Genomic DNA, 26822 nt, shown 5'->3' with positions numbered 1-26822 from the left:
CCTCCAATTTTCAGAACCTAGTTGATGCCTTGGCCTATAAAACCCTTCATCGCCAACCTAATTTTCCATCATCCTCTGCTACAAACAACAAAATGAAAACATTTCTCATTTTCCTAACCGCTATCTTGATTGCCGCCCCACTAGTTTCTGCCCAGAACTGCAACTGTGCTGCAGGCCTCTGCTGCAGCAAGCACGGTTACTGTGGCACTACCTCCGATTATTGTGGCGAGGGATGCCAAGCTGGTCCCTGCACAAATACTGCACCAACTGGAGGCGGTAATGGTGTTTCGGTTGCTGATATTGTCACCGACGATTTCTTTAATGGAATCATTAGTCAAGCCACAGGAGATTGCGACGGAAAGAACTTTTACACCAGATCAGCGTTTCTTAATGCACTTCAATCCTACTCCTCGTTCGGAACTTCTGGTTCTGCTGATGATTCTAAGCGTGAGATTGCAGCCTTTTTCGCCCATGCTACCCATGAGACCGGATGTATGAATTCTGTCCTTTACAGATATTTCTATCTTCTGCTTTTCTTGATCTGTTTGTGTAAATAAGTAGAAGCACTTTTATGAAGTTGAGAATGCTAACTTTTCTCTCGGAGCTTCTACTTATTTTCCAAACTCTTTATTAATTTTTTTATTTTTCAATTCTAATCCACTTATTTACTTTAAGTAAGAAATCAGTTTTTTTAAGTTTGTTCAAACGGCCTGTTAATATTTTTGAGTAATTAAATCTATAATTCTTAGTTTCAACTTTTAATTTAATGATTTGTTGCTCATCAAAAAATGTTCTAACACAACTGAATTTGAGCGCAGACTTCTGTCATAAAGAAGAGACAAATGGTCGCGACAAGAATTACTGCGAATCAAAGGCAGGGTACCCATGCAACGCAAATGTGAAGTATTTTGGCCGCGGCCCTCTTCAGCTAACATGGAACTATAACTACATTGATGCCGGAAAGAGTAATGAGTTTGATGGGCTAAACAATCCCGACATCGTGGCTTCAGATGCCGTGGTGTCCTTCAGGACGGCCTTGTGGTACTGGAAGGTCAAAGTTCAGTCTGTCACTACCCAAGGTTTCGGGGCAACCATCCGTGCCATCAACAGCATTGAGTGCAACGGTGGAAGCCCGGATGCTGTCAACTCGCGTGTTAGTCTTTACAACTCGTATTGTAGTAAATTTGGTGTAGCACCTGGTGATAATCAGCGATGCTAGAACATCAAAGTGCTACTATATTTCTATTTCAATTATGCCATAATAAGTCCTCCCAGAGAGAAGAAATTGTACTATCAATAAACACATAAACTTCACTAGTATATATGCATAATTACTCTCTGTGTTAATTTGATACACCTAAGTGAAATATCACGCAACTATTTTAATCATATGAATGATAAACACTTTTAGAAAAGGGTCCAGGCTCTGGCGATGCATATGTCAGGAACCTGCTAAATAGCTAACAACTTCTTGGCCGTTAGATAAATATCTAGCGACAGGATTATAACAAATTTTAAACATACAGCGAACCGTTGTATGCGGTTACATAATGTAACCCCAGTCCCCATACAACTGTTAAAAAGCGTTGTAAGGCCTCGTACAACGCTGAACATAGTTTAAATCCAAGCCGCTGGATATTCATTTGACCAAAAAGCTGCAGGTCATGTAACTGGTCCTGACATACATATGCCAGAGACCTAGACCCTTTAGAAAATCCTTACCTTTTGTTACAGGTAAATACACATGATAAAACAACAAAGTGTCCAGGTGGTTCCTTTTCGTCACAGTCAAAATCGAAATTTGCAGGAGAAGATATGTTCGATTACAGATTTTTAGTTGGTAAAATTACAGAATTATAGGTGAGAAATGGTCCCTAAAATGCAACCTATTTGAAGATCGAACAACACTTCCACCCCGAATGCTTGAATGTCTCAAGAACAAGCTTGAATATACTTGACGAACTTGAGAGATTCTTCCTAAAACTAGATGGAAAAAAAAAAGCCTAGAGAACTAACTAGAGGAAAATTTGGAGAAGTTTGCAACCGGAGGTGTGCGATTCAAAGATTTCACCCTTTAATCTTTCATAGGCAAGGAAAAGGTGAAAATAGCTGGATAATTTCAAGAAAGACATGCATATAAGGTGTGGATACAAAAAGTCATAAAATAATTGATAAAGCTCAGAGTAAGGATGAGTAAATAGCTATAGTAAGAAATATGTTAGGTGTGAGTATTAAGAAATTAGATTCGTTTAGAGAACCGGGGCAAGGATCCTTGAGAAGAGTCGAGGAAGCTTCACGCTCCCTCAAACACCTCGGGGGTCAAGGAACGCCAAGATGATGCCAAGCTGCCTTGAGAGCCAAGAAATGGCAGGGTGACGTTAGGAGTGCCTCGGACGCCAAGGACTTCAGGGTGAAGCCAAAAGTGCCTCCAACGCTAAGGAACATCAAAGATCCCCGGATAAGTCAAAGGTTTTTTGAGCTCTAGAGAAGAGTAGAGCATCTCTAATGGGATTCTTAAATCAATTTTTAAAATATAATATTCCCTCCGTCCCACTTCTTTTGTCTTGTTTGACTTTTTGTGGTCAAATTGACCCAACTTTGACCGTTAATGAATAATTATCCTTACATGATTTCAGGTAATTGAAAAATACATCTTAAAGTAGAATAAATGTAGATTCTAATAATATATTTTTATAATTTTTGTCAATTATTTAATATATGTAAATTTCGGTCAAAGTTGAATCAATTTGACCACAAAAAGTCAAACATGACAAGAAAATTGGGACGGAGGGAGTATAATATTTGACTCCTAATGAGTTAAGACATTGAAAAAGATTTCAACTCCAATGCTACTCTTTATACTTGCTCCTTATTCATATTTTATTCATTAAAATGAGAAAAAAAGTAAAAAAAGAGAGATGTTGGAGGTAAAGTTAAAGAGAAACTAATATAATATTCATGAAAAAAAGTTAAGAACTCTTACATGCTCTTTAAATGAGGGAGAGATGATGAGCTCTTAAATTTTTAAAGAGCTTTTAGGAGCCCATTGGAGCTCTAACTTTTTTCTTGCTCTTTAAAATTGAAGTTAAGAGCTTATCTAGAGAGCCTCTTGGAGATGCTCCAAGGGTATCAACTAATATCCGAAATTTCTAAAATCAAAGAGTTTAGAGCAAAAGCACCTGAATAGAAATTTACCCAAGCAAAAGCACCTGAATAGAAATTTACCCAAAGAATTCAGTTTATAAAAGTAAATTCTGGTTTCCAAAGCAAAATTTGATCAAAAAGAAATTGGTTCTCGAAGTTAAGACTTTTATTGAATAATCAAGCACATGATGTAAAAAAAGAAAGCTCCCCAAATTTTATGGTGAAATCAAAAACCAAGCACAGCCTATAATCGTTTTTGTCCTAGCACCAAGCGAATGCCCGAGCAAACGTCTGAAAATGCAAACATTTTCAGGTTATAATGAGGCAACATATTGTTATGCAAAATTATTAAATATAATCATAAAAACAAAGCAAAATATGTCCCACGTAAATCAGTTTTGTTATGATTTGGTAAAGTTATCATTTCTTAAAAATATGCAACATAAAAATAGGTCCATAACAATATGTTTTGTTAGGAATTGTTAGCAAGTCATAACAAAACTGATTCACATACTATAAACAAAGGCTATTGAAATAAAAATAAGAGAAAAGTGCACTTTGTGTACCTGTATTATGGTCTATACAGCACTTGCAATATTGTAGTTTCAAATCCTACACCCAAGGTACTGGACTATCTAATTTTATGCAGTGAGTGTACCACCGTCAGTTTAACACTGACGCCGTGAGATTAAATAGTTTAAGTCATGATTATTTCAGTCATTTAAACAACAAACACCCAAAGCAGACAAAAAGACGCCGGATAATCAAAACTGTTCCACACAATTTCACCCTTATACGACAAAATCACCAAATTACCCTGCTCTAAAAGCTTCACATTAGTACCATTAAGCACATTATCACTTCTCCGCACAACATTTTCCGGTGACTTCAAAGAAGTATCAATAATTTCCAAACTTTCGTCACCGGAATATACCAAACTCGCCGCTGCTAAATTTTCGACCGGAGTCGGAGACTCACGATTTGCTCGGTATAGAAGCGTACCAAATGCCTAAATATACTCTATATTCATCATTTGTACAGAACTTGAAAGTCTTGTTTGGGCTGGAAATTGTAGCTTTTCCGGTGATTAGAGTTAGGGGTCGTGTAATCTGAGCATCTGGGCCAGTTAAATTTGAGATTTTGATGGGGGGTTCAGTGAGTTTTGTATGTGAAATTGAAGTTAGGTTGTGGGCAAATGCAGTAAAAATGTGAAAATAAGTGAGAACGAAGAGAGGAATTAGAGGCATTATTGTGTTCATTTCAAGAATTTGTGAGAGGGTGAGATACTGGCAGTGTGTAAGCAAGAAATCATGGTTCACTGTAAGGAGAGAGAGAGAGAGATGTGTCTCTCTTAATTTTCTAGAGAGAGAGTAGTGTTTTTCTTGAGGTTTGAGAGATAATAATTTCCAAAGCTACCCTAATTAATCTCACGGCGTCAGTGTTAAACTGACGGTGGTACACTCACCGCATAAAATTAGATAGTCCAGTACCACGGGTGTAGGATTTGGAACTACAGTATTGCAAGTGCTGTATAGGCCATAATACAGGTACACAAAGTGCACTTTTCTCTAAAAATAATGCCAAACATTTTCATGAATTGGTAGTCCGTTGCAGAAGAAAAAAAAAAATTCTAGCAAAACCTCACAAGCATGCCATCAATGCATGAATTCTTTTTCCTGGATATGGAAAGCAATTTATGAATTTAAAAAGTATCAAAATCAAAACAATTTTAGCAGCATTATTTTAATACAAAGTTTTCTAGAAACAAATTCAACAAAACTAATCCGTTACATGGAGTGACGTACCGATACAGTAATGTATTAACTGACATCTAATATACATACATGGTAATCTCTCAGAACAGCAAATGCAGCGCACACATTTATCAATATCACCATCATGTTGACCATAATAAATTCACCAGGCAACATTGTTTCTCATACGATGACAGAACCATATGCAGTGTCTTGCTAAGAAAGAAAATCTAACTCGTCTCCTGAAGCAAGCATTAATATTGGTCACCTCCTGCCACTACTTCCAAGTAGAACCACCAAGTCTAATGACCTCCTCCGAACCATTAATTCTGTTAGGAGGGTTTCTGTTTTCAGCATCCTCCTTTCGTGTACTTAGATCTCCATACATATCTTTAAGTTTCGCCAGGTTGCTGGATGCAGATGTTCTAACTGGGCCTTCATCCTTCCGTGGACTTGGGAAACGGTCAGCAGATGTTCTCTGCATCTGAATGCTATGACTCCTGCTCCTGCTCCTGCTCCTGCTCCTGCTTCTGCTCCTGCTTCTACGAGAACTTTCAGAATGATACCTACCACGGTCATGGCTCCTGCTCTTGTCATAATAATCACTTCTGCTGCTTTCCCTGGATCTTCTATCATAGTCTTGTCTTCGTTCCCTGTCACGACTTCTATCTCTGTCTCTGTTCCTATCCCTGTATCCATCACTGTCATGTTCCCTGTCTCTACCTCTTTCCCTATCTCTTCCCCTACTCCCATTCCTGTCCCTTCCCCTGCCTCTGTCCCTATCACGGTCTCCATATTCTTGATCAGCCAGTTCACGACTTTTGCTACGAGGTCTGTTGGGAGATCTCCGTGCATCATCATCATGATTCCTGTCATAAGAAGGCGGGAGCATATTACGACGGACAGGAGAAGAGTCCCTAGTTGATGCACGATGAGGAGCACGCTGACCAAAGGAGACTGACAGTGATGCCTTAACAGATGGTGGCCGACGAGCGGTGTCATCAGATCCACGAGTTGTTTCACCAGTTACACCAGCATGCTTGGTAGGGAGCTTCAACTTCTCAAGATTGGCTTGAATCAACCGCATTACCGGGACAGGGATACGAGGGAAAAGAGTATCAAAATAGTACTGCAATATAAGCATGCAAAATTCAGGCTCTAAACAATACAAAAAATTACATAAACACCGCAAGCATGAGCTATGTTACTCAAGGCAAAATGAAGAGTGTGGGTAACATAGATGCATGAGTATGGACGACATAGATAATCATGTTTAATTATGTCAACTGAATTACTTGACAAAAACTAAAAACATGAAATGCATACTTCATTATGAAACCATCTAACAAAGTAATAAACCACACTGACCACAGAAATGGGGAAAAGTCACTCTTTTTCCTTTTGGAAGATACAGGAGGAAGCGCATCAAATATGGAAACAAATAAAAAAAACTCCCCCGAAGGCTAAAAGCTAAGGGTTTTGGAAAATGCCTCAACTGAATCATATTAAATAGCCGTAAAGTGCCAAAGATTTTGTGTAGTTAGGTCTTATACTGAACAGTGCAGTTTCGAGCAAAAAACAGACTATATATATTGAATGTTCAATGTTTAGTGTCATTTGGTTCTGATTGGTGTAACAATATTTTTGTTCAACCATAATGTTTATTCTTGTTTTACTTAAAGACCCATCACCTTTCCTCACCCTACATGTACTTCCAAATAAACTCGGAAACTACTACCCAAGAACAACGGACTCAAATATATAAGATGAACGAGACTAGAAAGAGTTTGGCACCTGACCTGTCCAAGAAGTAAATCACGAATATAAACACCCATTGTCGTCATTCGACCATTAGATCCAGGAGAAAATTCCTACAAAGTAACAGATTCAAAAGAATGTGATACTTATAGACAATAACTAGGATAAATATTAAAATGCTTAAATTCCATATAATAATGAACAAAAAACCTTAATCATAGATGTAAGTGGACATAAATATCCGGAAAGGTCCATAACTTCACTTGTGAGTTCTTAAAATGTAGAAACAAAGGTCGAGGTGTTGTGGAGTAGGACTAAAATACAATAGAAATAGGCAAATACAAAAATTAGGCAAAAAAACTGAATAATGCATTTAAAAGAAATTACATGAGTTACCAACAGATATTGAAATGTATTTCTAAAGATCTCCAGCTTCCTCCATCAACCATGAAAACTGTCATCACCAGCACATACTAAATGCATATGACAATGGTAGTACACAAGGGAAGTTTTCTCCATGAGTAGAAATTTCATCATATCCAATATTGAGATATAGAATATGCATCCTAAGCACTTTATACATTATACATATACCTATCTAGATTAAAATAAACACAACCCTGCCATGTAAACCAGGCAGGAGTATGGGAAGATTTATATATCCATTTGGGATAGAATTACTGTATCTGACCTTACCGACCATTAATCGCTCATAGTACCTGAAATTAAGCATTACCATCTACATTCTGTTTTACCGCTTAGACCTTAATGGAGACAATACAAGAAAATTTTCATAAATATCAATAGGGAGTACCTCATTATCTTTGATATACGGTTCAAACCAACCCCATAGCGTCTTTGGGTCTGCAGCATACCTTAGGTAAAGGAACCCAACCTGAAAAATAGTTAAACGCCATTATTATTATATATAGATACATGTCAAGAAAAGCTAATAGCCACGACAAGACATATATAATATTTACACTTTGTGCTTCAGAAATTAGCATATAAAACAATATTGTCATAATTTTAGCCCTTCCCCACCTATGTGCACCATGTACTAAGAATCTGTTACTATACATATTGTGTACAAAGTATACAAGGAAGACAATCATGAAATGGTTTCGTAGCATTTCAGTACACATGTATCTTCTTAAAAACAGTCTTGGTAAACCAGAACCTACTTCATATTGAAGTTCAGGCAATAGTTGACTAGGTCTATTATGCGCATTATTATATCAACAGATAAATTTATTGTAGTAGTATATTGGAGAAAAAGTTCACAATTAAAGGTTACTATACATTTAAAATTTGGTCTCGTGAGAAACAAATTACCCCACTCCACTCCGAATCAAAAAATAAAAAAGTTTACAACAGAGAATATGACAACATTCACAAATGCATATCCGATGTAATGTGTATCCTCACTAATTAAATGATCACAGCATGACATTATATAGCCCAAAGAAATTTAACTTACCGCTCTGATGTAAGGGGAATCTGGGTGATCCAGTAGCACGTGCATTTGCTTGGAAGTAAGTTTCATGGTGAAAAACTTATAAAGAAGGCAAAATGCTGTAGAAGGACCTCTACAGTTTCCAGTCATCCATGGTTCCACATGGTCCACTTGATTGTAAATCTCATCAATAACTTCATAAATAGTTTTGAAACGGTAAAGCTCTTTAAAGTAATCAGAGGAAAGAATGTTCATACAAAGAACCTTCTCCAGAAGCTGATCAATTGGCTTAATTGGTATCTCCATCAAACAAATCTTTCTCTTTAACGTAACCACTAAGTTCTTTGATCACAAGATACCAATAATTAATCTCAGAAAACAATTCCTTGTATGAACCCAACCCTGTGCAAAGAAGAGAACAAAATTAAAATCAAAATAATAGAGTATAGCTACACATATGCTTACATAAATAGATGCACAAGAAACCCTCAATTCAGAACTGCCCCAAAAACCAAAATTCAAGAAAAATTATTAAATGTTGAAAGACCAACCCTGTGTTTGGGAAGGGTGGAAAATTCCATCAATTGGTAAAAAAAAAAAACTTAACAAAGCCGCTTTGTAAGCACAATCCCAATTGAAATTATCATCAAAACTCCATTTGATTCTAGAATTCAAAAACCAAGCAAAAAGCTTATGCAATTCTTTATCAGAAACACTAATACCAAGATAAGTAAAGTTCCTCCAAAAATCATGCCCTTTTTGCAAATTAAAAATTAGGGCTTTTTACAAATCAAAAATTAGGGTTTTTAAAAGCAAGCAACAGTTTTAGTTGAAGTCAAATTAAAATAGGACCCCAGAAGAAAGAAGAAGAGATAACATAGAGAATGAGATTGAAAACAACATAGATCTTGAACGAGAAGATGCTGAAACAAAAATTAACAAAGGATACACAACGGTGAAATACATACGAATACGAAATGAGAATAAAGATTGAGTCTTTGTTACCTTTGAATCGGGGGGAGAAAGAGATGATATAGTATTTGACTAATTGCGTTTGTGTGTGTATATAAACCCTAATTCTGTAGAGAGAAAAGATACCTCTATCTCTATCTATCTATGTGTATGATACGCGACTATTTTGATTCGGTTTGATTTTCATCTCTGCCTAATGGGCTTGTTGAATCATGTGGCCCAATCATCCATGTAGATGCATACTTATTTAAGAGATCCACCATCTCTTAATAAATCTTGTTATATATATTTGATCTTCTTTTTCCGAGATCTATCCCACATGTTCCTACTTATTAACATTTTCAACCGCTGAATGAGTACCTACCGGCTACCTATCCGGTTGTTTTGACCGATCATTATTTTATATATTTTTGTCTGTATAAATCACATTGTCGATTTTCATAAATGACCTAAAATTGCTTTCATTCCCAGATGTTCACATGCTCGCTTCCGCCCCTTTCAGATTTACAACTCCAGTCCATGACTTTTCCCTTTGAATGGTAAGAATTGATATGTTCATACATTAAACTTTTCATTCAGACACCCAATTTTAGAAAGAATTCGAATTCATACTACTTTCATCGTTGCGATTTGAATTTTGAATGTTGTTGTATACCCACAAAATTTCTTGAATAATTTTTTCTTTCTCTACCTTTTAAAACTGGCCGTTACAGAATGAAAGATGCGTGATTTAATAATATTTTTGATTTTGATTTATGTTACAAAAAGCATCTGAGAGCATTACTAATCTTAAAAATAAGTTCTAATTTTCTTGCAGGTTAATTACAATCATCTCAAATTTGATAATTTTGCTTCTTTCAGATCTGAGTTTGGTATGTGTTCACACTATTTCTTTTCTAAATTTTATTGAATAAAGTTTAAGATTAAGTATGTATTTAAAGATTTGCCCCTTTAGGTACAAGTACACGAAAAAGAATAAGAGGTACTCTAGAAAATAGACCAACAGAATGTTGCATCTACTCTTCAAAATTTCAAAGCAGGTTCTTATTTTTTATATTTTATATATGTTCAATAAAATCAGCATTCTTTTAATTTATATGTATTTGTGTTTAATATATGTTCTAGCAAATCTGTATTCTTGAATATTTGTGTTCTATATATGTCTAGCAAATCTGTATTATTGATGTTATGATGAAGCAATAAGAGTTGTTTTAGTACTTTTCTCGAAGACGTTATGATTTGTTTAACGACGATGGTAAGGTTATTTCACACATGCTACCAATTTTTTGAGATTCCGGTTATCTTATCTTGTTTCTTTTTTGTGAAGTGACACTGATTATCTTGAAAATCCTCAACAGTGAGGCTTGTGAGAAGCGGAGAAATCCTGTTTGAAAGATCTTATGTATCTTTGAAGCGAGAGAAGAAAAGGATGTAGACACAGTAGGTTATGATAATGAATGAGGAATTGTGCTTTATGATTGGTTAAATTTTATGGTTGGAGATTTTATCCAGTGCATAAAACAAGTTAATAGGAGACTCAAGTTCATATCTTCAGAGAGTGAGTCGTTCGAATTGTATTCACATCACCCCATTTCTATCTGTTTCGGTCTATAATTTTAAATTCAAAATCTGTAGATATGTCTTTTGTTCTTATTTACCACTATTTACACGATTATCATCAATCAATCATTTACATTCTTGAAAAACTGTGAAAGAGATAATTGTGGTTGTTTTAATTTGATACTCCATTTTTTTGTTTCAAATAGGTTATAGTTTTTTACATGTTCCTTTTTTCATTTTTTTCTCTAATCAGATCAACTATAATCATCTTAGACTTAATAATTTTTCCATCGCTGCGTTCTGGTTGTGCTATGGATTTACTGTAAGTTTGTTGCTAATGTTTAAAATCAATGCCAATGTGTAGCGAGCACAAATTTAGACGGTGAGTCTTCCCCAAGAAAGCTAATGGAACGAATGATAAATGATTTTTCAATGCCTAAATTTGATGATCGCAAGCTCATGGGATGACAATTGACAAGGAAAAGTTTGGGAGTGATGGAAAAATACTGGAATATTCATCAAAGAACTCTAACAGATGATAGGCTATAAAAAGAAAAGAATTTTCTTCTATAAAAAGGAATGATGTTGTTATAATATTTTTTATAAAATTTAAAACAAATTATGATCTTCGATTTTCAACTTCATTAATCATTATAAACATAATAACTTTTATTTTAAGGTCCAAATGAATGTGCAATTTGTGTTTATATTCTGAAGTAGTTTACTTTTTAAAAAACTAACAATTTTATTTATGTTGTAAAGCCTTCCGACTTTGAACTTGGATCAAGTTGAAGATGATGTAAGTTTTGGTGAATATTTCCGACAGTTGCGAAACTCGGTATCCAAAGAAAAGTATGGTAGATTCAAAAATAAAGAGGTTGATACCTATCATATTGTAAAGGATTTTAAAGCGCAAGAAAAGATGTGAAACCTTACGGAACATGCTTCAATTTATTCCAATTACTTGCAATGGGGAGATCCTGGACATAATAATCTATCCGGTAGATCTTTACATCTTTGGAGTAAAAGAGAAGACACAAGCTATATACATATTTTGTCTACGACATCTACATCCGTTCAAATGACAAAGGTCAAACAATACCTAACTCATTATCACAACTCCGAGGTCGTTTTTGTAAATCTAGACTATGAGTGAAATGATCAGAGATTGTAGTGGTAAGACCTTCACTAGTTAAGGTTTTTGAGTTTCTCTTCACACTTATCTTAATTAGTCGTGGTCAGTGGCGGATACAGTTACGAAAGTAAGAGGGTTTGTATATAATATTTTGTAACGAATAAACATCGGGGAAAAAATAATATTCATATATATAATTCTTTACCGTTTCACAATATAAATAAGTCATGTCCACGTTGATTAGAATGGTGGATACCAAAATGATAACATGGAAAACAAAAAATTAATATTCAGATTATGTAATTTTTTACCGTTGTATGACATTATGTAATTATGTAAAATTAATTAAGGACAAAAATTTAAGGGGGTCGACTGACCCCTCTTGCCCCTATCAAGTTTCGACTCTGGTCGTGGTGCAGTTGATTAGTATGCGGTTCCAATAGCATTGCATATTCTATGTTTAACTCAAATATTCTGTGAGGCGGTTAGAAAAAAAATTCTAGCAGATATTGTCATTCGAAACTTCAAACATGGGATAGTCCTGAGTGTCCTGTTGACGATTTTGGAACATGGTTGGGCTATAGCCTCGAGGAGGCTAGCTCCTTAGAGCGCCAGAATCTAAATCAACATTAGAAGTATACTGTTCCGATAATTCGGACGAACCTCTAACAGTTGAGGATCTGAATAGATTGTATGATGTCCTAAAGCACTATTCAAGAACTCGCTAACGAGGACGAGGCTACTGAGTCGGATATGGTTATGACTCGTACATTTCTGCATACTAATTTCGGGAAACACATCAAGGTTAGTCCTTTATATAACAAGTAGAATATATACTTAAGTCCTTTATATGACAAATTGCGTATACTGTGTATGTATCTTTTCTTTATTGATGATACACCGATTTACAATACTTTAAATTTGTAAAATGAAGAGCTATTAACTAAAAAACCCAACCAACTTGTAGTTTTTTTGCCAAAAAACCTTTAAACCTTTTTTTTCATTAACAACCCCAACAAACTTTACTCAATCTCTGAAATTTTTTTAACTAGAGTTACTTATCGCTGACGTGGACTAACCATGATCATTACATATCTTACGTGGCAATATGATTATAATTATTTAAAAAAAAATAAAAATAAATAAATTTTTTACTCAAGCCCCTTGAGACCCAAGAACCACCAGAATTCGACCAAAGCTGCTCACCACAAAAGAATCAGAGCCAAATCTGAATCTGTCAAATAATCTACCCCACACTACAAGAATAGGTTCAAATAACTCAAAGTGGCCACCAAAACATCACCTAGCCTAGCTTTTTGGTGTCCAGATATTAAGGTACTGTGTCACTACTGTTGGTGGTCAATATATATAGGTTCGTCTTCAATCATTTTCTGCTTTTTGACGCCCCAAGCAGATCAACCAGATAAAACTCCTAAGGCAAAAAACCACCCAATCAATAACTACAACTCTTCCACCTTCAAAGAGATCGCAAATCATTTTTATTTGTTTTCATGTTTTTTTTTAAATCAAAACTAACAAATATCATAATATAAAATCACAATCCACCAATTATTCTTAACTATGATATATACATATGACTGGTAGAAGTTAGAGACTTAAGCGAAATCATCAATGCAAAAGTTTTAATAAATTATAAAAATGGCCAAAACAAATTTTAGTCAAGAACTAAGTACCAATGCATATAGTCTAGTACTTTCAGTTGCAGGAAAACAGCCCTTTTTTATTACTAATACATATTAGAATCATTTTGAATTCACTTACATAAGTTTGATGTTTGAACTCTTTTCCAGCAGAGATGTTGAATGCTATCTCATTGAGCTGCAGAAACACAAAAGAAAATTGCATAATAAGAAAGTATACCAGCAACTATTCACTTCAACCAAAATCACTAACTTCCTATAGACTAGAACATGATCAAATAAATAATATATATGACTTAATAATAATGAAGCAAGTTAAAAAAGCAACTCAAATCGCTTACTTCTTGACGTTGATGTGGAATTTATATCCACTGTCTTGATTTTTCGTGGAGTTTCAACTGTTCTATACAAGTCCACAAGCTGTTATAGGTAACAAATTATAACAAATCAGTACTAAAGCAATGTCAGACATATTATCAAGAGAAGCGGTTATATTATCACAACTCTCTTCTTCATCCTCCACTTCAAAATCCTCACCAACCTCATGTTCACTATATCTCTCAAACTTGGTGTCCATCCCAGAACCATATTTCAACATTTGCATCACATCCTCATCATTGTGTAATTTTATATAGTCTGCGTCTAAACCCCTACTAAATGGTCGAAAATACAACCCCAGTATAGATTGATTTGTTGCATCTTCTCTTGCCAAGTCAAGTAACTCAAAGTAACGAAGGATATCAACATCATAATTCTTGCACATTTTAATTTTACCTCCAACATAGTTGAGATAAGGCGATTTCTGGAATGTATCATCAAAATGAATCTCCAAGTCTACTTTGTCCATCCGGCATACACAAATTACAGATAATCAATAACTTAGGTATGTCTATTTAGTAGACTAGGATCAAGAAATAAAAATGTATAATCTGCTAATCAATTGACCTATTCAGGCTACTTTGAACGATACACATGTTGCTTAAGCATGAAAGATGCATATAAGTAATTAACAGTTACAATACATAGTTCAATTCACATATTTTATTCACCCAAGATCAAAGCAATAATCAATAAGATAATTAAAATCGGCATATAATTACAATGATCAAATCAATTAAACAAGATCAAAGCAGAATTAGAATACTTACCCAAGATGATAAAATCTGTGATTAAATACTAGTCATATAAAAGGCATCCACTGAGAGATTATAATAAGTAGCTATGGCTGATATATATATATATATATATATATATATATATATATATATATATATATATATATATATATATATATATATATATATATATATATATATATATATCTGTGTGTGTGTGTGTGTGTGTGTGTTTGTTTGCATGAGCGTAACTTTGATAGAGATAGAAAACCCTCTGATCTTCTTAGGGTTTATGAAATTGAAATATTATAAATTATTAAAAGATAAATTATTACTCTTAATGAATAGGTATTATGTGGCACACACGTGTAATGAATAGGCATGATTTGGCACACACGTGTACACAAATATACAAATCATGGGGAGATACTTGACAAGTCAGATTAGAAAATTAACCATGGTTTTTTTTTTTGTATTTTTTATATAATTTTAATAAAGTTTATTGGAGTTGTTAGTGAATTGAAAAGTTTATAGGTTTTTTGGCAAAAAAAAATGACAAGTTAGTTGGGTTTTTTGATTAATAGCTCAATAAATATATGTAATTTTGAATGTCTTTTAAGCATTAATCTGGTCATAGCAGTATGATATTCTTTTTTTGATTAATGTCGTTTATGCAGGAAACAAGAGGATTGAATGCAACAAATTCAGACGAGAAAGCAAAGGATGATTGCAAGGGCCTTAACTGATAAACAAAGTCACTGCAAGACTGCAAGTATAACTTAACTAAATTAAAATTTATTTTGTTTACGTCCTTAAGTGTTCATATCATGATTTTTGTTTTCTTGGATTTTTCACGGTTTGAAAACCGAACCGCACCATACGAAACCGGAACCGCTCATATTATAAACCGAACCGTACCAATAATATTTGGTGTGGTTTCGGTTTTCAATTTTAAAAACCGCACCTTGTGGTTCGGTTTGCGATTTTAGGTGCAAACCGCACCAAACCGCATCACGCACATTCCTAGTTTCACCCCAGTTTTCAAAAGTTTTGCTTGCTGAAAATAAGAAAAAAAATGATCTTTGCATTCCTTGATTTTTGATGGGTTGTCATCTTCTCCGTTTTCTCACAATTTAAAATTAATAAATTTAACATCGTACATGTACATGCTCACCATACACATAACTTGCATAGTAAATTCCAAACTTCACGTTAATCTACTCAAATTCTTATGCAGAAAACCGAATAGGGAGTCATCAGGTTATTTTGGATCTTTGATTTTGTAGCATTGTGTTCATAAATATTATATTAGGGTCCAGGTCCCAACTAGCAATGTGGATCATCGTCAAGATAATACGGATCAACTCCTTCTTGCGCCAAAGATCCTACCATTTCTAAAAGAACTTGATATACCTATGCAGGGATCAGTTGTGTAGCATAGAGGTTCCTGGTCCGTTGGATGAATATACGGCGGCCAGGATTATAACATAATTTTAATATATACAGGCCTTGTACAACACTTTTTAAGCGCTAAACGTATTTCATCCTAACAGCCAAGAACCAATATGCTATGTAACACATCCCTGACATACGTATTCTAGGGACGTGGACCATATATTATATTTAGTAGAGTTGTAAGCGAACCGAACTCGGACAAACTCTAATCGAACTCGAACAAAATCTTAACGAACCAAACAATTTTCGATAATTTTATCGAACAAAATTTTCTGTTCGAACTCGGTTCGGTAACTAACCGAACTTAACACGAACTGTTCGCGAACATGTCGAACCAAACCGAACACGAACAGTTCGCGAACAATGTATATTTTTAAATAATATTTAGGTTATTTTAAATTAATTTAATGAAAAAAATTAACCAAAATATCTTATTTATATATTTACAACATATACAATATCAATTTTAAATAATTTTACAACTACAAAATAAAATTAATACCTAAATTATGGATATTATATATTATATTTACATATAATGTTATAAATATTTTTATTCATTGTCGAACGAACACGAACTTCTCGAACTCGAACCGAACACGAGTTAAACGAACCGAACACGAATCGAGCACCCTAAAAGTTCGATTCGGTTCGTTAAGCTTATCGGACGGAAAATGTTGTTCGAACTCGTGTTCGGTAAGCTTACAGGACGATTTTACCGAACTCGAACACGAACCTGTGTTACTCAGACCCGTCATTTCCGGTGGCCGTACCCGTGTCAACCCGACCCGACACGGGACACGACGCGGGATACGGGGTGGATTCGGCACTTAAAACCCCGACCCTTCTTCTCCTCCGTCGTCGAAAAATTTGAAGGTCATCGGAGAAAAATTGTCATCTTGCAGAAGTGAGATTACATATGAAGATATCATATATAAGAAGTAAGAACAAAGGTGGAGTGAAGAAGATGTTGATACAGACGATGATGTTATGATTTATGAAGAAGACGATGAAAAAAGTGGAACGAAGTATGTATAGTAACTGTGTATGTATGTATAATGGATGTATGTGGACTGTATTTTGTCCACGTTCATTTTGAACTGAAGAGATAAAGATGAGGACATCTGGCTTCCACAATATATGTGTACTGTTTTAAATGTCCTGTTTCTAATTGTATTCTCCAAGTAGTCTATCAAAATATACTTTAATTATTCGCCTACGTTACATTTAAAAAAATGCCGGCCTAGTTTCTTTTTAATAATAATTATTTAAAAAGATATATAAAATTATATTTCTTTAATTCTATTATATAAAATTAAATAATCTAATTTAAATTATGGCGCGTCCCCGTACCCGTGTCTAAAATTTGGACGGTGTCCCCGTGTCCTTAATTTTCAGAATTTTCGAATCCGACACTAGGATATGTGTCGTATCCGACACTCTGTACCCGAGTCTGAGTAACATAGACACGAACCGAACCGAACGAACTCACCGAACAGTTCGGTTGGTATACAGCTCTAATATTTAGGGTGTGTTTGAATCATCAGAAGCGGAATCCACTCGATACCCACTCTCCATGTTCATCCCATAATGGTAAGTACTACTTGAACTGTGTAATTTGATTCCCCTATGCACTATAATCACCTGATATACTTTCTAGCATTTGTTGATAATAAACATCAAGCCCTTAGTGATGTGCAATGCAGTCAACAACGCTCGAGAAAAATCTTATACTATCTTCCACAACCGGCAAAGACAACTCACAAGTCACAACTACCTCACAGTCGGTAGGTTACTCGGGTTGAAATAAAAATTCTTCTCTAACATTAGTTATCTTTATTTCAAACTTTATATACATGTTTTTTTTTAAGAAAAAAATAGTCAATTGTCGTTTGATTATATCCCAAAAATTATACTATTTTACATACTTCTTAATGGTCATAGTAATCATTCACTCTTCGAATCAGTGGCGGTGCCACATTAGGGCACCAGGGGGCTCGTGCCCCTCCAACTTTCAAAAAAAAAACTATATTTTTGTGGGTCTCACATGTATTATTAACAGGTGCCCCCAGCTGAACTATGTGATTAGGATTATGGTGTCCCTTTATACATTTGATCCTGGCTCCGCCAATGCTTCGAATCAAGTAATCCTGTGGACAGTCCACTTAATTTTCAGCTTCCAGCATCAAATATACATGTTGTATTTTTCTCCAAAGTCATGAGCTTATTTCATGTTTCTTTGCTAATTGTATTCGACACGTATGATATCTACTTTTTTAGTGTTTGTTAATCTTGGTTATTTGCAGTTATTGGTTATTTGCAACTAATCAGTAGACATAAAAATGACGAATCCAAATTAATATATGTGGAAATCAGGTCAGCTTCATTATACAACTCTATTATAATATTGATAATATCGATTAAAAAAAATGCTTGTTTATATATCTAGATCTAACGTTTTATTCAAAAGTAGATCACATATTCTACTACTAACTATATTGTATTTTATAAATTTAGACAAAAATATTAAAATAATGGTTAGAAAATGCAATGTGCTGCGTTGATACACTCATCGTTTTGTTTATTTTGTTTTTTGCCAAGCAAATATTTTGTTTCTTTAGTTTTTCGTGCTAAATAAAGTATTCTATCGACTAAAAAAGATAGGAAGACTTGAAAGAGATGAACACACTCCATCTCATTAGCAGTATTCTCAGCTGGTGAATTAGGAAAAAGATCAGAATAGAATTCAGACTGGGGAACAGTAACAGTAGGGAGATAAATGGGATTAGATGAATAAAATGATAGATCAGAAGGACTTTCAGATGACTGCAGTATTATTGTACTAAAGCAACCTGCAAGCCGCAGCTAGCATAAAGCTCATATTAGTACTCCTTCTGTCTCATTTTAACTGATTTTTGACTTTTTAACACGTATATTGAGGTGTAAAAAAACAATATCTACACTCAATAAAAGAATTCAATTCTTATATCAAATAAAAGTTTAGATTCTAAACTTTTATTTGATATAAATTTTACAAAGAATAAGTATATTTAGATGTGAATTTTTTAACACCTTAAAATACGTGTAAAAAAGTCAAAAGCAGTTAAAATGAGACGGAGGAGTATTATTTTTCCCCCTCCAGGTGTGGTAGAAAGCAGCAGCCATGATTAGTAAGCTAATATTAACCTTGATGTCATTCGTGCTTTTATATGTGAACTCCAGGTGCTCTTTAATGGGGGTCGGGCATCAAAAATGTGACAAATGAAAGAACATTCCAGGAAAAGATGTGCATCTGAATGGGAAAAGATGTTTATCTGATTCATCGCGAGCATTGAAGAGAACACAATGAGGCTGGACGTTCATCCCGAATCCTGATTTCCTTTCTTCAGAAGCCTATCCTGGAGTGCAAGACCGAGAATACACGTATCTAGGGGCACAGCGCTTATCCATAGAACACAGTACCATGGAGGGAATTTGGCAAGCACAAAATATGGTACATGAAAACCATGTTGTATTATAGACCAAAAACCACGGCAAAAAAAATTATTGCATAGTAGGCAGGTCTTGCAAGTGTATTTGGTAGATAATAAAGACAAATATATAACAGCATCTCTTTTTATATGCCTTGCGATGTAGTATATGTTCTACTAAATCTCGGGGAATCCAGGGTTAGGGAGAATCAAACTCAGGATAAGGCCATACCACCATTTAGTTACTACCACACCCCAAAAAATATAAAAAACAGAAAAGGCAGGCCTGTGAATTATACAGTAGTTGAAGGTTGATGTTCATTTCTGTTATGCTCTGCCCTTGCATATTAATCCAGCTTCCATGTCACCTGATGTAACAAAGCTGCTGCCTTCATCTCTCATCCTCATATCCCGATGCTTTGCCAGTTCTTCCGATCAAAAGCGGTTCCGGCAAAGAACTCTTTCCGTAAATCTCGAGACCTTGAAAAGATCGGGTTGCAAAATACTCCGGTCCAGATTTTGCTGCTCCCTTGACCAGGTATTGAGGGCCCTTATCACGAACCTGCAGAGCTTTCTCCATGATATTCACTATCGCAACAGCTCTATCCTCGTCTTCTTCATCACAAATCTCTGGTTGAGCCGCATAATCGATAATTATTCAATCAGAAACATGTAAACATCACTTATTCAAACATTCAATAAAATATTTTAATGAAATGTTACCACCCACAGACAACTTTTACAATTATATATTACGCATAGGTAACGGTATTTGATGTGTGAATGAGGTACACATACAACAAATGCTTGCAACTCTACATTGTTTTTTTCCGTGATATACTTTACAGGTTATACTTGTTAAAGCATATTTGGATGACATGTTAAGTAATTTATGATGGGCCTGAAAAATACCGGGCTTAATTTTAATGGTGACAGGAAAATAAATACCTTGCAGGTCAGAGTCTTCAACATATCCACCTTGAATAAATGAAAACCTTGCTTCTTTTGATGGGCTTCTTACTCCCGTCTGAGTTGAAGATATTAACTGCTGAAATTCCATTACATATGCTCCTGTCCATTGTGTATTCCTGGGAAAGCAATGTAATGAGAGAGATGCATTAAGAAAATATGTATAATCCTGACAATCACATCATAAACCAAACATATGGAGTATATCTAAACTGTATGTAGAGTCCGGGTACAGATTGGTGCAACAGAACTTAACTCTTCCCAGAAATGGAGAGGCTTTTCCACTCAACCCAGCTTTTAAGAAAACTTATTTGGACAGTGGGTGTTAGAATTTAACCTCACCTCACTGTAACACCATGATTCTGATGAATTAATTTCAAGTTACATGAAGGGATGAAGCTGATGAATGAATCAAAAGCCGTTCACACCAACAGTGAAGACTCTATTTTCAAATGGTAACATCATTCACATTTCAATACTTGGGGTCACGGTCATCACCAAAATCTTTAGGCTTATATATAATTATGCATAGACATATACAGGTGACTTATAATATTGGTGCTCTTATTTTATATGTTTTAATCTTTATTTTTCCCAAAAGATATATTTGTGCTTAAATATTATGCGTCTTTTAATTACAATAGATTTGGATTAATTTTTTGTTCACCTGTAAATTCATTAAAATAGACTTCAAATAAATAGACCCGAAAGATTTGTTTAAATTAAGATATTTGAATGTGTTTTAGTTATAAACAAATAGACCCGTTAAATCATGTTATGAAATAAAAAGGCCTGATTACCGGCCCAAAAACCGACCAAAACTTTAAATGTTTTGGCTTTAATAGTATAATATAGATGGAGGAAATGTAATCCAAGGGATGCCTTATTAGCATACAAGGCCTGCCAAATAATAATTTGATGAGTTTCTTTAATTTTAGGTGTGAACACAAAATAGCTAATGCACTAAAAAAATCCAATTCCAGACTAAACCTCTTCTCATATCTTTCATAGAAAATTGAAATATACAGCACTGCAGGAGATTTGTAACCCCAAAGGGAATAGTAAATGACCATCAGGTATAACTCCTTAAACACTCCTTCACATGGTTTACAGTTCTTTTTTTGTTATCGGAAAATTTTCTTATTCCTCAAGGACTGTGGGAAAGGGTAGGGGAATAACTGCTTACAGGTTCACGATGTTCAACGAATCCCTTCGGCAAAGACAATTTCCAAAAAACCTTTTGTAATGTTTCATACATACATTGTACATTCAAAGTTAAGAATTCTACACTAGAATTTAGTAGAGGACCACAGTTCGGTGACATGCTATTTAAATCATAATAGTAGCACATTCCTCCAATTTCTATTTCAACAAAACTATCATGTTCCAGCTATCATGTCCATGTCAGGTACAAGGGTCAAGGATGACTTAGACTAGACTACCATATATACCGTTGAATATGAGGAGACATTAGCACTCGGAAGGGAGAAATAATTGTGTAAGAACTCGGTACTGAAAGACAGAAAGAAGGAAGACAGATTGAGTAAATCGATACAGCATGAGTAGTGCCTCTCTTTTTTTCCTGCTTTTTGAATCTAGTTTATTTCAATGTATACATATCTATATGCATAGATATTAGTATATTACAATATAGCTTCATCTAAAATTCACACACACACACACACAGTAGAAACTTTATAAATTAAGAATGTTAATTTATTAATGTATTTTTTTGGTCTGAATATAACTAATAGACATGGTGTACATTTGTCCTTGATAAATTAATAAATTTTGTCGGTCCAGAGACTAATAATTTATAGAGGTTTAACCGTATCAGATAGTATACTACTAAGTATTTAACAAAAGTACATCAGTCCCCATGTACTAGATATGAACAAACATATATCTAAACAAAATCCAATATTTGACAAGTCTTCCAGGGAAACTGAATTTATATCAAGTTCATATTGACATACCAGAAAATACAACTTTATGTATTTAATGCAGTGTGTTGATGAAAAAAAAAAATTGCATAAACCGTAAGAGTAGATTATAAATATTCATTACCTGCTAAACGCAAGCATTGCTTCATAAGGGGTAATAACAGGAGCTAAAAACTCTTTGCTATCCAGAAGAGCAGTTTGTGCACAAGAGACATAGATGAAAACATCACACTGGTGGAAAAAAAATCAAAAGAAAACATTTACATGCAGTTGGACAATCAGAAAGAACTCGTAATAATATCGTTCACCCTTATTAAACTTTACCTCCGGAAAATTAGCTAGTTTGGCAGGATTTGGTCTTCCCATAGCCAATGTGTAAGCTTTCTTCCCCGCAGCTGTGATCAATTCCTTCATCTGATGAATCATGCGAAGGTAACCAGCTGCATTTATGTTTTTAGTAATTTAATGAAGAGGCATTGCCAGCTCTATTACAGAAAAGCATTCTTGAATATGCCAGTGTAAACTTTACATATTGGTGAATCATTGATTCCATTAGTGCTTTTAAAATGAGGCTTGACATGACCAAGGATACAGTCCAACAGTACACACCAAGAAGGAAAACTTTAAGAGCAAAAAACTACCAATTCAAACACTATACATATGAAAGAAATAATGTACATCAAAACACGCATCATATTACATTTCAACTCTAGAACTAGCAAAGATAAAATGCATAACTATCCAAGAGTTCTTACCTTCAAGTAATAATAAGCAAAAAAAAAAAAAAAATCTTTTAATTGAACATACCTACGCCAAGAGTTCCCACAAGAATTCCAACAATGCTTGCATCCTTTGCTTTTTCGACAAGGTAATATCTGCAGTGGATCATTTTCAAAGTACAATGAAACTACCATATTTTTTATAGTTTATTAGAAAAGGGTTTGGAGAAAAACATATATAAGTAGGAGGTACTACCTACGCTTCAGAATTCTTCTCTGTTGAGTGAAGTCAGTAATAATGTGATTTTCTTTGGCATCGTATCTAACTGAGATGAAAACCAGCAGAAAGTAAAACAAATATTACATTCCTTAACAAGAAAAGAGAGGGCCATAAAAATTTATTGCAGCTAATAGGACAAAATCCTAATTATAATCTTAAAGACTTAAGATAGACTGACACAGTTTTATTAGACATAAACTATGTCACTCAATTACTATATGTCTTCCTCTGTCGACTATTAACTGTAAACATGGAACACTAGAAGAAATGATCAGTAGAAGAGTTTTTCAATATTCCAACACATCTAAGAACTTATTCCACGTCAATAATTTTTAATAAATATATATAATAATAAATCTGAACTCAAGATTGAAAGTGGAAGATTGAAAGCTTTTAATAAACAATAATGATGATTTCTGTTATTTTTATTTAAACCATCCATCCATCCATCCATATTTGTCTGTATTAAGTAGTAACGGCACCAGGATGTCATGTCCCAAAATACTCTTATTAAACAATTTAGACGGCAACAAAAATTTAAACATGCTGCTCCTGAAAATTATCAGTACCTATAATTACAAAGTGAAAATGACCACCATGTTAAATTTAGATGTGTGCTACTAGTTCAAAGAACAGAAAGTAGGTCATTTGAGTCAGTAGAAGTGCTCTTTTACTTCCAAATCATTCAGAATATCTGACATGTGATGAAAAAGAAGATAATAGTATCATACCTATTTCACAACCATTGAATGTCAGCACAACACTTGCAAATGCTGAGTTGTCAGAACCAATCCAAAAGAGTGTGTAATCCTCTATTCTGCTGCCCTCGGGAACACTCCAACCCAAACCTCCAATGTTATAACTCGTAGCAGTAGTCTTGCCACTACATCCATCGGAAGTAGAGATGCTAAATGATTCAAGATGTTCATCCGAGGTTTCAGATTTTCCTGTTGGATTCATAATCGAGCATATGACGTCAGCATAATGAATATCTAATATAGTTGTTGACCCGCATAATTTTGATGATTCATGAGCTATTATTTCTTTGATCTCTTCCATCGCATATGCATATTCTAGCCCGAAGAGGACCTGAGTAATGGAACAAGTTAGCCCTGAAGAAAAGATGGGCCAAGGATAGCTAATGGAAATATAATAGTTGGATATAACGTAAGCTTCACTTCACAATACAAAAAGACTACTTCTAGTAAGGGGCAGAAAAGAAGATTAATTTGTTGGAATCAGGGAACACATTCATCCCAAGTGCAGTATGTACCAGCCCACAAATAATTTCTTATGATAATATGGTCCTGTACTCCTAAGCATATACTATTTTATTAAACCAATTAAGTCTAATATCTATCCAGTTTATACTCATGCTGACAAGTAAAAAGTGCATTCATTAGGTTCCTACTCAAACCACTCAGAGGGATTCTTGCCAAGTCAAAGTATAGATACCGTCAAAGTACAGATACAGTTTAACTATAGAGATAAGGGGAAATTAAGGGGGTCTGAAACAAAAAAAAAAAAATTTAAAAAGTAAATGGAAGTTTACCAAAATAGGCTTCCCACTAGCCGACGCATATTTACATAAACTTTCTGCAGAATTAGATGCACTGATGGAAGCCTTTCCAAAAACAAAAAATGCAGGAAGATTTGATGTCCTGCACTATCCAACAAGATTAACAAAGACGGTACAGGGTTATATCATACATCGACTAACTACAGACGTAAAAAAACAATCATTGGTAAACAATTATAAAAAAAAATTAGTGCCCAAAATTTACTTACGGACTTAAACATGTATGACCATAATGAATAACACAGTCAGCATGAATGTGAGATGCGGCAACCTCATCAACACAACAGCTTCCATATGTGGTATCCCCCATTACGTATAACCCAATATCCCTAACATCTCTGTCTCTTTCACCAGTTGACTTTTTTAGCACATGAAGCTTTTCGCGCAATGCCCTAACCACTCTTGTTGATTCCTTTAATAACTCGTCAGGGAACTGATAATGCAAACCACAAAAAGATGCAGCAAGTTATCAAACTATGTATAATTATATTAAAAAAATTCAATACATTGGCACGAGAAGAAAGTGTAGTAAATGGGAGACGTTAAGATATATAGATTATCCGGTATTAAAGAGCTGAAAACAGAGGGAGACACCTACATACATAAAATCAGGTAGTGTAATTGGTGAAAATCAAACTTCTTAAAACAAACTAGACCAAATTCTTTAATATTCCAACAAATTATACGTAAAGGCCATCAGACAAATAAATTTCCTAATAATCACTATGTGACCATACGGACCAACTCTCACTTTCTTCTGTTCACTCCAAAGCTCAGAACACCGTTAATCGTAATTTAACTTAATATTTCATATACGATACATACGTAACAAGTTGCATAGATCAACTGGTAATAAAAATTTCTGTGAGGCTGAAATTAAGTTAGTCAAAAAAACAAACATATACGGTGCACTTGAAGTTGAAGTTGCTGAATGAGTAAAGTAGATGGCACCTGCAAAGCAACCCTGCGGAAATCACGGGTGAGTATGAATCTGGCTACTGCTTCAATTTCGTAAAACCCTTCCATGTCCATCCTAAGTTCAACGAATTTCAAATTTAATTAGTTACTGAATAAAGATAAAATGAAATTTAACAAGACAAACTATAAATGAAAGAAGAAGAAGAAGAAGTGGTTGTACCTTTCTGTGGTGGATCATTCAGATTCAAGCTCAACTACTGTACATCAAAACCCTAGCAATGGAGGACTGGGCCTGGGGAATGCTTTTTTTTCTTCAATTTATGTACTTGTACAGTTGTACTCGACCAGCCGCAATATTTTACTATATACTTTTCTAATAATACTTAATTTTTTTTATTTTTATTTTTATTTTCTAATAATTCTGAAACTAAATATAATATATTTTGTTACTTCTATATGTTTTTAGTATTTAACGGTTCTCGTCGGTTTAAATGTAAAAAAAATTACAAGATAACCAAACTACAAATATTCATATATTCAATTATCTATATCTATATACTTCTTAAAGGATGAGTCATTTATTAAGGCTGATATGGTAATTTCACATGCTCTTGGATCAACCCATTAAGCTCTGGATCGACCCGGCATCTTCCTCATTCAAATTAACACTATGAAAAGATATTTCGGATCTTTATTTGACCCGACCCGGATAATACTGGATATGCACCATGTTCATACCATATCAGTAGCGTAGCATTGAATGCAATCCCTTCGATCAAGCCACTCGTTACGAGCTCATTCAAATCATATCAGGATCATCATATTAAGATCAGAATTTAAAAATAGCATTAATCACACATCCTTGAATCGTGCCACTAATCACGATGTCAGTTTAGATTTAAGCTTTGCTACTTATTTGCATATGATATTCTTA

At 34.5% G+C, this 26822-nt stretch overlaps 3 protein-coding genes across 4 annotated transcripts; 1 reads left to right on the top strand and 2 right to left on the bottom strand.

Annotated features, from left to right (window-relative positions):
- LOC108197588 (endochitinase PR4-like) lies at positions 1–1320 on the top strand. The gene is made up of 2 exons (XM_017365242.2): positions 1–492; positions 819–1320. Exons 1-2 carry the CDS (start codon positions 93–95, stop codon positions 1217–1219), a joined length of 801 nt encoding a protein of 266 aa, XP_017220731.1. The 5' UTR covers positions 1–92; the 3' UTR covers positions 1220–1320.
- Positions 1321–4825: 3505 nt separating this feature from the next.
- Positions 4826–9378, bottom strand: LOC108199862 (pre-mRNA splicing factor SR-like 1). 2 transcript variants are annotated; one of them, XM_017367861.2, is made up of 5 exons: positions 9118–9378; positions 8137–8514; positions 7471–7551; positions 6698–6769; positions 4826–6027 (listed from the first exon to the last, which is right to left on the bottom strand). In XM_017367861.2, exons 2-5 carry the CDS (start codon positions 8416–8418, stop codon positions 5176–5178), a joined length of 1287 nt encoding a protein of 428 aa, XP_017223350.2. In that variant the 5' UTR covers positions 8419–8514; positions 9118–9378; the 3' UTR covers positions 4826–5175. The 2 variants fall into 2 exon arrangements, with proteins under 2 accessions (XP_017223350.2, XP_063938965.1); XM_064082895.1 differs by lacking the exons at positions 7471–7551; positions 8137–8514; positions 9118–9378 and adding an exon at positions 6867–7458.
- Positions 9379–19585: 10207 nt separating this feature from the next.
- LOC108198148 (uncharacterized) lies at positions 19586–26246 on the bottom strand. The gene is made up of 11 exons (XM_017365918.2): positions 26109–26246; positions 25922–26003; positions 25180–25403; positions 24944–25052; positions 24123–24480; positions 23368–23437; positions 23200–23267; positions 22717–22832; positions 22517–22623; positions 20429–20568; positions 19586–20110 (listed from the first exon to the last, which is right to left on the bottom strand). Exons 2-11 carry the CDS (start codon positions 26000–26002, stop codon positions 19872–19874), a joined length of 1512 nt encoding a protein of 503 aa, XP_017221407.2. The 5' UTR covers position 26003; positions 26109–26246; the 3' UTR covers positions 19586–19871.
- Between the last annotated feature and the right edge of the window lie 576 nt (positions 26247–26822).

This window comes from Daucus carota, chromosome 8 (assembly GCF_001625215.2).
Source record: "Daucus carota subsp. sativus chromosome 8, DH1 v3.0, whole genome shotgun sequence".
Taxonomy (NCBI): domain Eukaryota; kingdom Viridiplantae; phylum Streptophyta; class Magnoliopsida; order Apiales; family Apiaceae; genus Daucus; species Daucus carota.
The sequence above is the reverse complement of the archived record's forward strand: the minus strand, read 5'-3'. Positions and strand labels throughout refer to the sequence as shown.